This window comes from Pongo pygmaeus, chromosome 8 (assembly GCF_028885625.2).
Source record: "Pongo pygmaeus isolate AG05252 chromosome 8, NHGRI_mPonPyg2-v2.0_pri, whole genome shotgun sequence".
NCBI classification, from domain to species: Eukaryota; Metazoa; Chordata; class Mammalia; order Primates; family Hominidae; genus Pongo; species Pongo pygmaeus.
In genome coordinates this window covers 28,931,758-28,945,711 of record NC_072381.2, presented here as the reverse complement: position 1 = coordinate 28,945,711, position 13,954 = coordinate 28,931,758, and the positions used below count along the sequence as shown (strand labels likewise).

The 13,954-nt window shown below is 41.1% G+C and overlaps 1 protein-coding gene across 2 annotated transcripts in view; it reads left to right on the top strand.

Moving 5' to 3' along the window:
• The window catches only part of LOC129006237 (outer dynein arm-docking complex subunit 2), a 196,046-nt gene that overhangs the window by 31,272 nt on the left and 150,820 nt on the right, over nucleotides 1-13,954 (top strand). For both annotated transcript variants that reach the window (XM_054435728.2, XM_063669699.1), the window contains one exon: nucleotides 12,691-12,838. In XM_054435728.2, coding sequence (XP_054291703.1) covers nucleotides 12,691-12,838 — 148 coding nt within the window. The remainder of the gene's footprint in view (nucleotides 1-12,690; nucleotides 12,839-13,954) is intronic.

Sequence of the window (13,954 nt, the reverse complement as noted above, 5' to 3'; positions counted from 1 at the left end):
CCAGCTATTTTTTTTTTATTTTTAGTTGATACGGGGTTTTGCCATGTTGGCCAGGCTAGTCTTGAACTCCTGACCTCAAGTGATCTGCCTGCCTCGGCCTCCCAAAGTGCTGGGTTTACAGATGTGGGCCACTGCACCTGGCCTAAATCTTATATTTTAGAAGGCCTTCTCTGCCACCATATTGGCTGGATTAGGTATGTGTTGCTTCCCCAGGCTGGTGAGGAATTGAAATAGCAGGTTTTCCCATAGGCCTTCATTGATGTCTGGGGAGTCAGGCAAGGGAGTCCTCATTATTTCTGGAGGGTAGTGGCAGTTCATGCTGCACGTATGCCTCTGCTGATACCAGCAGGACAGTGTGACAGGGGAGTCCTTGGTTACTTTGTCAGTAGGCTGTATTGATATCACAGTTCGGATAAGTGACTTCATTTTTGCCATGAGGTAGTGAGCATCTGACTCTCTGTCAGGCCTTCTCTGAGGCCACCCCAGCAGGTGGGTTGCAGTGCTTTCTTACAGTCTGATAAAGGTAGAGCCCTAGGCTCTTCACTTGGCCTTTGCTGTAAGAGGTAGACTTGGGCCACGCTGTTATGTGTGGTCTTGATTGACATAGATCATTTGTTGTCTAAACATTTTCTGTCTTATTAGGCTTTCCTTTTCTGGCCCTTTGAATTAGACAGAGCAGGACTTTCTTAGTTCCTTTTATTGCCTGCACCCCCTGGAGTTTCTGCTTTGCCGGCTTTTCCAGTACCCAGTCTAGTATGAATGAGACAAAAAGAAAACCCAGGGAATGCACCGCTGTGTTGAGCCACAGGTCTTCAGATCCCTAGGTCGTCCTCTTCTTTATCTCTACCTTTCAGAGTCACCTTATGTTTGTTTTATATACAATATCCAGATTTTTAGTTGTGCTTGGTGGGAGAAATAGAGAAAAGTATATCTACTTCATCTTTCCTGAAACAGATATTGGGCCGAAAGTATTTCAATTTTTAGTGAGTTAGAGAGCTTAGGGTAATAGATAAGGTAAAGTTTTAATGTATCCAAGCAACAGCTATTACTCAGTGATAAAAATGAAAGGTTCTCTGTGTCACATCTTGCCTAAGTGGATAGAATTCTGTGGTAGAGAAGTATTTCTTAAGGTAGAGTTTGTAGATCAATTCAACATTGACGTTTGCTTCTTTTTACCTCCTGAATATGCAGTTGCCATGGGACAGGATTGGAAGAAATCATATCAAATAGCAAAAGCATTTTAAAGTTAGCTATCAAAGGATTCATCAATTAGGGAAAAAAAAAAGACAGCTTTTCTTTGGGGCGCTGCTTTTTAAAATGGGATTGTGGAGTGATTGGGCAGACCTAGTTCACTTTGCCCTCAACTCCAGGAGCTTGTTAGACTAAGGGAAGGTGAATTTAGGCTTTCCCCAAAGAATTTAGGCTATATGCTTCAATCTGGAATCTTTGAGTTAAGTTTAAGTCACTTCTTGAATAGACCTGATCTACTGGAAACTTCACTCAGGTGGCTCATTAAATGGGAACAGATGCTTGAATTCAGGCTTTCCCTCTTCCAGGGTCCAGAGAGCATAATCATAGTGTTTTACACACAAATTGGCTTTTGGAAGTGCAAAAATTGGGGGCTCTCTGTGCCAAAAAAAACTGTAAGAAATTAAGAGAATCGTGGAATCTTACAAATTAATAAAATTTAAAAATTGCCTATCCTCTTCCTATGCTCCAAAATGGAATAGACTAGAAAAGACTTTTATGGATGAGAACCCACTGGGAGTTGAAGAGAGCAGAGGAGGGAGAGAAACAAAGAAAATGAGAATGAATTGATATGAGCATGAAGGCTTAAATGGACTAGTCCTTGCCTGTGAGCTTAATGTTGAGTTAGAAACTTCTAGAGTGATGAGGAATAAAGTGTACTTTCTCGTAAGTCTTTTTATAATTACAGCACAATGATCGTGATTCCACTAATTCAATTTTTGTAAATCCAAGTTAAATATCTGCAGATGGCCCGTTTTCAGCCCTGGCTGATTTCACTCCAGGTTTGCACTGTGTAGGGCGTCAATAACCCTTTTATGGATTACTGGGGACCCAGATACATTTTCTAAGATTAATGGGAACCCAGAATGAATACACTACTCCAGGGGGTGGCAGGCAGGATTCTTGGGTTCCTCTTACCCATGGACACTACTCTAAACGCAAACTCGAATGAGTCCTGTCTCCTCCTGGACTCTCGTCCCTATCATGCTCTGCAATATCCCAAATGAATTATTCTTACACTTAGCTCTTTCTTCTACATTTTTCCTTGGCCCCCCTCATACTACAAGGAAATGAATTTCCTTATGTCCTCACTCTATGCACCAAAGCTTCCATGCTCTCCTTTCTTGCATTTATTGAAACTTTTCTGTGACAGCAGCGATTCTCCTTCAGATCTTCTTTTCCCAGGCCCTGTGTAACCACAGGGCATGGGGACCACAGGCAGAAATCTCCTCTTTATTGCTTCAAACTACCTTACTCTTTAGATTAGATCTCCTTTCCTATGAGGCTAATGTAACCCTCTGTCTTTCCTGGTTGCTGTTTTCTATGGATCCATTATCACTGATGATTTTGACATTGACTCACTATCACTTTCATCCTACGTCCCATCATCATCTTGAAAAACCTGAAACCCGAAGAGGAAAACCAGCACCAAATCTTGGTCTACACACTCCCTGGTTTCAGTCTCACTGACTGTTGCCTCCTCTCCATCAAGCTGCTGCTACTGCCACTTCCTGGAATTATCACCAGAAGTACCATTCTTCCAAAATCTTAACCTAGACTGAAGTCATCTATCTGTTCATTCACTTATTCATACCTGCATTAATTTATTAATTCTTCTAGCAAATATTTATTGAGTGCCTGCCTTATGCTAGGGGAGACAGTGTAAAAGACAGAAATGGTCCTTGCCTTCATGGAACTTACTAAGACACTATAAGAAAACACAGAAATAAAAATTTTTTGATGGTGACCAAAGTGGACAAGGTACTGAGCTACAAAATGATGGGAACTTAGATAATTACTCATAGACCACAGATTTGATTCTGTTCTTGCTGAAGATCGAGGTAAAGACAAAAACCTAACCAGTTACTTAATTTATGTGGCCCCTAAGATGAAAACAGATCAAATCTTCAAAAACAAAACCACAGCTTTTCCTTGGAGTTTAACAAAGATACCGAAAGACTGCATTCTTCAAGAGCATTCCCTTGATACCTGGCAGCCAGCGGGCCCTCTCTGCATGTTTGGTGAATGAATATACATGATAATATAGAACTAAAACACATATTTCACACTCTCTCTATGCCAGGCATTGTTATAAGCTTTTTACATACTAATTGCTATTATCATCCCCAATTTGCAGGTGAGGAAACCGAGGCACACGTAAGTTAAAAGACTACCCCAGCTCATCTAGGAACCAAGATGAACAGCTCCCATTACAACTATGTGTTTTAGCACAGCCACTTCACTAACCATGGAGTTTTGTTCAAATTATTATTATTATTATTATTATTACAGAGTCTTGCTCTGTCATCCAGGCTGGAGTGCAGTAGCATGATCTTGCCTCATTGCAACCTCTGCCTTCCAGGTTCAAGTGCTTCTCCTACCTCAGCCTCCCAAGTAACTGGGACAAGAGGCACACGCCACCACACCCAGCTAATTTTTGGATTTTTAGTAGAGACAGGTTTTCACCATGTTGGCTAGGCTGGTCTCAAACTCCCAACTTCAAGCAATCCACTTACCTCGGCTTCCCAAAGTGCTGGGATTACAGGCGTGAGCCACCATGCCCGGCCCAAATTATTTTTAACTCATTATCTCTATAATGAGAGTAATGACAACCTCATAGATTGTTGAGAGAATTAAAATGAGACATTTAACCCACAGTCTGTTGTCCTGAACTCTTGTGGCCAAATGCATGGGGGTCTAAAAAACTCACTTCAAAAAAGGGTAATGAAATTCATATAATATATATTATATGATAACCTCTATTGGAGTGTAAGCCAGTACCCTATAATGAAAAACATGAGCATTTCTGTAGTGAAACATGAATATTCACACTGAATGAGAGGAATAAAGACCGTAAATAGTCTATTATTGGTTCATATAAGGCCTTAGCAACAAGTTAAATCCAGTGGGGGGGAAAAATAGTTTTCAGAGCTTTTTGGATTTCAGAGTTAGAGGAAAAGTATTGTGGACTTGTGTGTTCTATTATGGTCATTGACTTTGTGACTTTGATATTTAAGGACACCTTAATATGTGATTGGCAAAAGTCATATTTTAAGTAATTTTGGATCCTTCAAAGTGAATGATTTTTTCCTCTTAATTTCTCTGACATTTCCTTGCTTGTAGAATGGGGATAATAGAGCCTGCTTTGCAAGGTGGTTGTGAGGTTTAGAAATAATGAATATAAAGTGCCTGGGACAGGCCGGGTGCAGTGGCTCATGCCTGTAATACCAGGACTTTGGGAGGCCGAGACGGGAGGATGATGAGGTCAAGAGTTCGAGACCAGGCTGGCCAACATGGTGAAAACCCTGTCACTACTAAAAATACAAAAATTAGCCAGATGTGGTGGCACGTGCCTGTAAGTCCAGCTACTCAGGAGGCTGAGTCAGGAGAATCACTTGAACCCGGGATGTGGAGGTTGCAGTGAGCCAAGAGCATGCCACTGCACTCCAGCCTGGGCGACAGAGCGAGATCTTGTCTCAAAAAAAAAGAAAAAAAAAAAGTACCCAGGGCAAAATAGACAAAACTGGCGGCTGCTGTTGGTATTATTTAATATTAAAATTAGCTAGAAGATTTAAAAGTTTGCTTCTGTCCTGTGAGATGAGGAATATGTGGGAAACAATATCAGGATAAATATCCTGGATTTAGCACCTCTCCACCTGAGTGATGGATGAGTAGTTCCTGAGACATCATTGTGGATTTGGTGACCCAATGGCAGTAACCTGGCATCCAGCAGTGGGAGGTGGAGACAAGTTGGTGTGAGGAGTGTGCATGTGCATGAGGGACCTCTGTAGGGACATAGGGCGTATATTAGATTCCAGAAGGCTCTTGTAATACTGTTGCCCATGCATCAAACCATAGAATGTGGTGTACTTCTGTGGAACTCAGCACTTTGCATGGTAATGCCTCTCAGAGTTGGTGGTTAACTCTTTGGTCCTGAACCTGATTATGTTCATGTTATTGCTGTTCTTTGGCACCTTGTGCCCTTGCAAGTACTTCAGTGTAGGCATTATGGAGGGATGTGCTGAATATTGACTCTCTTTGGTAAAAGAGACTCTTTCACTTTAGGGCCTTGTGGCACTGCCCAGTTGAAGTTACTGGAATAATAGAAATAGTCAATATCTGAGCTGTCCAGTGTGGTAACCACGAGGCATGTGGGCCATTGAGCACCTGAAATGTGGCTAGTGTGATTGGAGAACTGGACTTTTAATTTTCTTTAATTTTAGTTAAATAAATAAGTTCAAATACCTGTAAATATAGACGACCACATGCAATGAGTGACAGTCTTATTGAAAAGCGCAGCCTTAGGACATTTACTGAATACCCTTGTTTATTTCTCACTGTTTTCTTTGTCGTGATTATTGTACCCGGAGCAATTGCACCTGTGATAGAGACAGGTTTATTCATCTCATGGAGTTCCTTTTTATTTTTATGTTTTGAGACAAGGTCTTGCTCTGTCTCCCAGGCTGGAGTGCAGTGGTATGATAACGTAATAATGGTTTACTGCAGCTCAGACTCCTGGGCTCAAGGGATCCTCCTGCGTTAAGCCTCCTGAGTAGCTGAGATTACAGGCATGCACCACCATGTCTGGCTAATTAAGTATATTTTGTAGAGACAGAGTCTTGCTATGTTGTCCAGGCTGGTGTTGAACTCTTGGCCTTAAGTAATCCTCCCACCTCAGCCTCCCAAAGCACTGGGATTATAGGCATGAGCCACTGCACCTGGCCTCATGTAGATCTTTTTTTTTTTTTTTTTTTTTTTTTCTGGTTATCATGTCTTTTATTGAAAGTCAAGTTTACTGGGGAATAATTTACATATGGTAAAAGTCATTGATATCAGACATCCAGCTTTATGAGTTTTAATAACTGAATACGGTTGTTTAACAACCACGAATATCAATATGTTTATTTCTGGAACTGTAAAATGTTTCCCTATAATATTTTACATGCAATCGTCTTCCCCATCTCCAGCCTCTCATAACCACTGATTTTATTCTTGTCTCTATAGTTTTTTCATTTTTAGAATTTCTTATAAAATGAACTGTACATTATTGTATCTGACTTCTTTCAGGAAAAAAGCTATACATTGAAAAGCATAAGGTATTAATGAAATAAATGGTAGGAGACACAAATATAAAGATATCTCATATCCATGGATTCGAAGAATTAATATTGTCAAAATGTTCATACTACTCAAAGTGATCTGCAGATTCAGTACAATCCCTATCAAAATCCCAATGTCATTTTCACAGAAACCAGTTCTTTTGTAGATTATTTGAAATTTCCTACATAGACAATTATGTCATCTGTGAATAAAGATCTTTTTATTTCTCCCTTTCGATTTTTTTTTCTTTTATTATTATTATTATTATTATACTTTAGGCTCTATGGTACATGTGCGCAACGTGCAGGTAAGTTACATATGTATACATGTGCCATGCTGGTGCGCTGCACCCACCAACTCGTCATCTAGCATTATGTATATCTCCCAATGCTATCCCTCCCCCCTCCCCCAACCCCACAACAGTCCCCGAAGTGTGATGTTCCCCTTCCTGTGTCCATGTGTTCTCATTGTTCAATTCCCACCTATGAGTGAGAATATGCGGTGTTTGGTCTTTTGTTCTTGCGATAGTTTACTGAGAATGATGATTTCCAATTTCATCCATGTCCCTACAAAGGACGTGAACTCATCATTTTTTATGGCTGCATAGTATTCCATGGTGTATATGTGCCACATTTTCTTAATCCAGTCTATCATTGTTGGACATCTGGGTTGGTTCTAAGTCTTTGCTATTGTGAATAATGCCGCAATAAACATACGTGTGCATGTGTCTTTATAGCAGCATGATTTATAGTCCTTTGGGTATATACTCAGTAATGGGATGGCTGGGTCAAATGGAATTTCTAGTTCTAGATCCCTGAGGAATCGCCACACTGACTTCCACAAGGGTTGAACTAGTTTACAGTCCCACCAACAGTGTAAAAGTGTTCCTATTCCTCCACATCCTCTCCAGCACCTGTTGTTTCCTGACTTTTTAATGATTGCCATTCTAACTGGTGTGAGATGGTATCTCATTGTGGTTTTGATTTGCATTTCTCTGATGGCCAGTGATGGTGAGCATTTTTTCATGTGTTTTTTGGCTGCATAAATGTCTTCTTTTGAGAAGTGTCTGTTCATGTCCTTCGCCCACTTTTTGATGGGGTTGTTTGTTTTTTTCTTGTAAATTTGTTGGAGTTCATTGTAGATTCTGGATATTAGCCCTTTGTCAGATGAGTAGGTTGCGAAAATTTTCTCCCATTTTGTAGGCTGCCTGTTCACTCTGATGGTAGTTTCCTTTGCTGTGCAGAAGCTCTTTAGTTTAATTAGATCCCATTTGTCAATTTTGGCTTTTGTTGCCATTGCTTTTGGTGTTTTAGACATGAAGTCCTTGCCCATGCCTATGTCCTGAATGGTATTGCCTAGGTTTTCTTCTAGGGTTTTTATGGTTTTAGGTCTAACATGTAAGTCTTTAATCCATCTTGAATTGATTTTTGTATAAGGTGTAAGGAAGGGATCCAGTTTCAGCTTTCTACATATGGCTAGCCAGTTTTCCCAGCACCATTTATTAAATAGGGAATCCTTTCCCCATTTCTTGTTTTTCTCAGGTTTGTCAAAGATCAGATAGTTGTAGATATGTGGCATTATTTCTGACGGCTCTGTTCTGTTCCATTGATCTATATCTCTGTTTTGGTACCAGTACCATGCTGTTTTGGTTACTGTAGCCTTGTAGTATAGTTTGAAGTCAGGTAGCATGATGCCTCTAGCTTTGTTCTTTTGGCTTAGGATTGACTTGGCGATGCGGGCTCTTTTTTGGTTCCATATGAACTTTAAAGTAGTTTTTTCCAATTCTGTGAAGAAAGTCATTGGTAACTTGATGGGGATGGCATTGAATCTGTAAATTACCTTGGGAAGGATGGCCATTTTCATGATATTGATTCTTCCTATCCATGAGCATGGAATGTTCTTCCATTTGTTTGTATCCTCTTTTATTTCCTTGAGCAGTGGTTTGTAGTTCTCCTTGAAGAGGTCCTTCACATCCCTTGTAAGTTGGATTCCTAGGTATTTTATTCTCTTTGAAGCAATTGTGAATGGGAGTTCACTCATGATTTGGTTCTCTGTTTGTCTGTTATTGATGTATAAGAATGCTTGTGATTTTTGTACATTGATTTTGTATCCTGAGACTTTGCTGAAGTTGCTTATCAGCTTAAGGAGATTTTGGGCTGAGACAATGGGGTTTTCTAGATATACTATCATGTCATCTGCAAACAGGGACAATTTGACTTCCTCTTTTCCTAATTGAATACCCTTGATTTCCTTCTCTTGCCTAATTGCCCTGGCCAGAACTTCCAACACTATGTTGAATAGGAGTGGTGAGAGAGGGCATCCCTGTCTTGTGCCAGTTTTCAAAGGGAATGCTTCCAGTTTTTGCCCATTCAGTATGATATTGGCTGTGGGTTTGTCATAAATAGCTCTTATTATTTTGAGATACGTCCCATCAATACCTAATTTATTGAGAGTTTTTAGCATGAAGGGTTGTTGAATTTTGTCAAAGGCCTTTTCTGCATCTATTGAGATAATCATGTGGTTTTTGACTTTGGTTCTGTTTATATGCTGGATTACATTTATTGATTTGCGTATATTGAACCAGCCTTGCATCCCAGGGATGAAGCCCACTTGATCATGGTGGATAAGCTTTTTCATGTGCTGCTGGATTCTGTTTGCCAGTATTTTATTGAGGATTTTTGCATCAATGTTCATCAAGGATATTGGTCTAAAATTCTCTTTTTTTGTTGTGTCTCTGCCAGACTTTGGTATCAGGATGATGCTGGCCTCATAAAATGAGTTAGGGAGGATTCCCTCTTTTTCTATTGATTGGAATAGTTTCAGAAGGAATGGTACCAGCTCCTCCTTGTACCTCTGGTAGAATTCGGCTGTGAACCCATCTGGTCCTGGACTTTTTTTGGTTGGTAAGCTATTGATTATTGCCACAATTTCAGCTCCTGTTATTGGTCTATTCAGAGATTCAACTTCTTCCTGGTTTAGTCTTGGGAGGGTGTATGTGTTGAGGAATTTATCCATTTCTTCTAGATTTTCTAGTTTATTTGCGTAGAGGTGTTTGTAATGTTCTCTGATGGTAGTTTGTATTTCTGTGGGATCGGTGGTGATATCCCCTTTATCATTTTTTATTGCATCTATTTGATTCTTCTCTCTTTTTTTCTTTATTAATCTTGCTAGTGGTCTATCAATTTTGTTGATCCTTTCAAAAAACCAGCTCCTGGATTCATTGATTTTTTGAAGGGTTTTTTGTGTCTCTATTTCCTTCAGTTCTGCTCTGATTTTAGTTATTTCTTGCCTTCTGCTAGCTTTTGAATGTGTTTGCTCTTGCTTTTCTAGTTCTTTTAATTGTGATGTTAGGGTGTCAATTTTGGATCTTTCCTGTTTTCTCTTGTGGGCATTTAGTGCTATAAATTTCCCTCTACACACTGCTTTGAATGCATCCCAGAGATTCTGGTATGTTGTGTCTTGGTTCTCGTTGGTTTCAAAGAACATCTTTATTTCTGCCTTCATTTCGTTATGTACCCAGTAGTCATTCAGGAGCAGGTTGTTCAGTTTCCATGTAGTTGAGCGGTTTTGAGTGAGATTCTTAATCCTGAGTTCTAGCTTGATTGCACTGTGATCTGAGAGATAGTTTGTTATAATTTCTGTTCTTTTACATTTATTAAGGAGAGCTTTACTTCCAAGTATATGGTCAATTTTGGAATAGGTGTGGTGTGGTGCTGAAAAAAATGTATATTCTGTTGATTTGGGGTGGAGAGTTCTGTAGATGTCTATTAGGTCTGCTTGGTGCAGAGCTGAGTTCAATTCCTGGGTATCCTTGTTGATTTTCTGTTTCGTTGATCTGTCTAATGTTGACAGTGGGGCATTAAAGTCTCCCATTATTAATGTGTGGGAGTCTAAGTCTCTTTGTAGGTCACTCAGGACTTGCTTTATGAATCTGGGTGCTCCTGTATTGGGTGCATATATATTTAGGATAGTTAGCTCTTCTTGTTGAATTAATCCCTTTACCATTATGTAATGGCCTTCTTTGTCTCTTTTGATCTTTGTTGGTTTAAAGTCTGTTTTATCAGAGACTAGGATTGCAACCCCTGCCTTTTTTTGTTTTCCATTTGCTTGGTAGATCTTCCTCCATCCTTTTATTTTGAGCCTACGTGTGTCTCTGCACTTGAGATGGGTTTCCTGAATACAGCACACTGATGGGTCTTGAGTCTTTATCCAATTTGCCAGTCTGTGTCTTTTAATTGGAGCATTTAGTCCGTTTACATTTAAAGTTAATATTTTATGTGTGAATCTGATCCTGTCATTATGATGTTAACTGGTTATTTTGCTCGTTAGTTGATGCAGTCTCTTCCTAGTCTCGATGGTCTTTACATTTTGGTATGATTTTGCAGTGGCTGGTACCGGTTGTGCCTTTCCATGTTTAGCGCTTCCTTCAGGAGCTCTTTTAGGGCAGGCCTGGTGGTGACAAAATCTCTCAGCATTTGCTTGTCTGTAAAGTATTTTATTTCTCCTTCACTTATGAAGCTTAGTTTGGCAGGATATGAAATTCTGGGTTGAAAATTCTTTTCTTTAAGAATGTTGAATATTGGCCCCCACTCTCTTCTGGCTTGTAGGGTTTCTGCCGAGAGATCCGCTGTTAGTCTGATGGGCTTCCCTTTGATGGTAATCCGACCTTTCTCTCTTGCTGCCCTTAACATTTTTTCCTTCATTTCAACTTTGGTGAATCTGACAATTATGTGTCTTGGAGTTGCTCTTCTCGAGGAGTATCTTTGTGGCGTTCTCTGTATTTCCTGAATCTGAATGTTGGCCTGCCTTGCTAGATTAGGGAAGTTCTCCTGGATAATATCCTGCAGAGTGTTTTCCAACTTGTTTCCATTCTCCCCGTCACTTTCAGGTACACCAATCAGATGTAGATTTGGTCTTTTCACATAGTCCCACATTTCTTGGAGGCTTTGCTCGTTTCTTTTTATTCTTTTTTCTCTAAACTTCCCTTCTCGCTTCATTTCATTCATTTCATCTTCCAGGGCTGATACCCTTTCTTCCATTTGATCGCATCGGCTCCTGAGGCTTCTGCATTCTTCACGTAGTTCTTGAGCCTTGGTTTTCAGCTCCATCAGCTCCTTTAAGCACTTCTCTGTATTGGTTATTCTAGTTATACATTCTTCTAAATTTTTTTCAAAGTTTTCAACTTCTTTGCCTTTGGTTTGAATATCCTCCCGTAGCTCGGAGTAATTTGATCGTCTGAAGCCTTCTTCTCTCAGCTCGTCAAAGTCATTCTCCATCCAGCTTTGTTCCGTTGCTGGTGAGGAACTGCGTTCCTTTGGAGGAGGAGAGGTACTCTGCTTTTTAGAGTTTCCAGTTTTTCTGCTCTGTTTTTTCCCCATCTTTGTGGTTTTATCTACTTTTGGTCTTTGATGATGGTGATGTACAGATGGGTTTTTGGTGTGGATGTCCTTTCTGTTAGTTTTCCTTCTAACAGACAGGACCCTCAGCTGCAGGTCTGTTGGAGTACCTGGCCGGCCCTGTGAGGTGTCAGTCTGCCCCTGCTGGGGGGTGCCTCCCAGTTAGGCTGCTCGGGGGTCAGGGGTCAGGGACCCACTTGAGGAGGCAGTCAGCCCGTTCTCAGATCTCCAGCTGCGTGCTGGGAGAACCACTGCTCTCCTCACAGCTGTCAGACAGGGACATTTAAGTCTGCAGAGGTTACTGCTGTCTTTTTGTTTGTCTGTGCCCTGCCCCCAGAGGTGGAGCCTACAGAGGCAGGCAGGCCTCCTTGAGCTGTGGTGGGCTCCACCCAGTTCAAGCTTCCTGGCTGCTTTGTTTACCTAAGCGAGCCTGGGCAATGGCGGGCGCCCCTCCCCCGGCCTCGCTGCTGACTTGCTGTTTGATCTCAGACTGCTGTGCTAGCAATCAGCGAGACTCTGTGGGCGTAGGACCCTCTGAGCCAGGTGTGGGCTATACTCTCCTGGGGCACCATTTCCTAAGCCCGTCGGAAAAGCACAGTATTCGGGTGGGAGTGGCCCGATTTTCCAGGTGCCGTCTGTCACCCCTGGAAAGGGAACTCCCTGACCCCTTGCGCTTCCCGAGTGAGGCAATGCCTCGCCCCTGCTTCGGCTGGCGCACGGTGCGCTCACCCACTGACCTGCGCCCACTGTCTGGCACTCCCTAGTGAGATGAACACGGTACCTCAGATGGAAATGCAGAAATCACCGGTCTCCTGCGTCGCTCGTGCTGGGAGCTGTAGACCGGAGCTCTTCCTATTCGGCCATCTTGGCTCCTCCCCCTCATGTAGATCTTAATAGATCTCCACACTATAGCTTACATTTGTATGTGTGTTGTTATTGTTCTTAGGAAGAGTGCTGAAAAGATTGAGGAAATTGTTAGTGATAGCTCCTCAGAAAGTGAGGAAGATGAAGAACCACCTGACCATCGTCAGGAAGCAAGTGCAGATTTGCCATCAGAATATTGGCAAATTCAGAAGCTGGTGAAATATTTAAAGGTAAGAAAGGTCTATGATAGTATGTTTGCAATGTTCATTTAAAATACTTTCCCAAAGATGTATATGCTGCTTCCAAGTTTACTTTATGTTTCTTTCAAATAAGAGTAGTAAGCATTCCTGTTGTTTTATCTAAGTGTGTGCAGGGCAAGGTCTTATTACCCTGAAGATGCAAGATTCATCGTCATGGAGCAACCAGGCTGCCTGGTACCAACCCTCTCTCCTGGGTGGGGAGTGGGCATGGTGAACAGCTGACACTGTGACTTGCTGCCATTTTATGATTTGTAGTATGGTGTGGGAGAAATAACATGGATTTTTAAAGCGGACTTTGGTTAAACTCCAGGCTGTTTCACTTACTAGCAACGTAGCTGTTGAAATGTTACAGTTTTGAGCCCTAATTTTCTCAACCCATAGAATAAAATTAATATACCTCTACTACAGGACTATTACAAAGTTTAAGAAAACACACTTGAAACATATAGCGTGGTTTCTGAGACATTGTGGGTGTTTATAATGTGGATTGGTTCATTTTCATTTGTCTCAAGTCAGATAGCATATACAAGAATATTTTACATAATAATTGGCCCACGTAATGTATTTAAGTATTTGAATTTGCAGGAGGGCAAGGGGAATGGCTCACCAAAACCCAGACTAATATTCATTTCTGACGTCAGATAGCAAGTATTGATGATATCTAGGCCTTGTGTAAAGCTGACGTCCAGAAGTATTTGTGAAAAAGTATTTGACTTAACTCATGGTTTCTTTCTGCTTTTCCATGTGTTTGGTTAAATCAACCAATGGCATTTGCCAGTGGCTTTGCTTGATTTAATCATTGCACAATGTAAACATTTATCAAAATATCACATTGTACCCCATAAAAATATACAATTATTCTTTGTCAATTAAAAATAAATAATATTTTGCCTGAGCACGGTGGCTCACACCTATAATCCCAGCACTTTGGGAGGCCGAGGAGGGTGGATCATCTGTGGTCAGGAGTTCCAGACCAGCCTGGCCAACATGGTGAAACCCCGTCTCTACTAAAAATACAAAAAAAATTAGCTGGGCGTGGTGGTGCATGCCTGTAATCCCAGCTACTCTGGATGCTGAGGCAGGAGA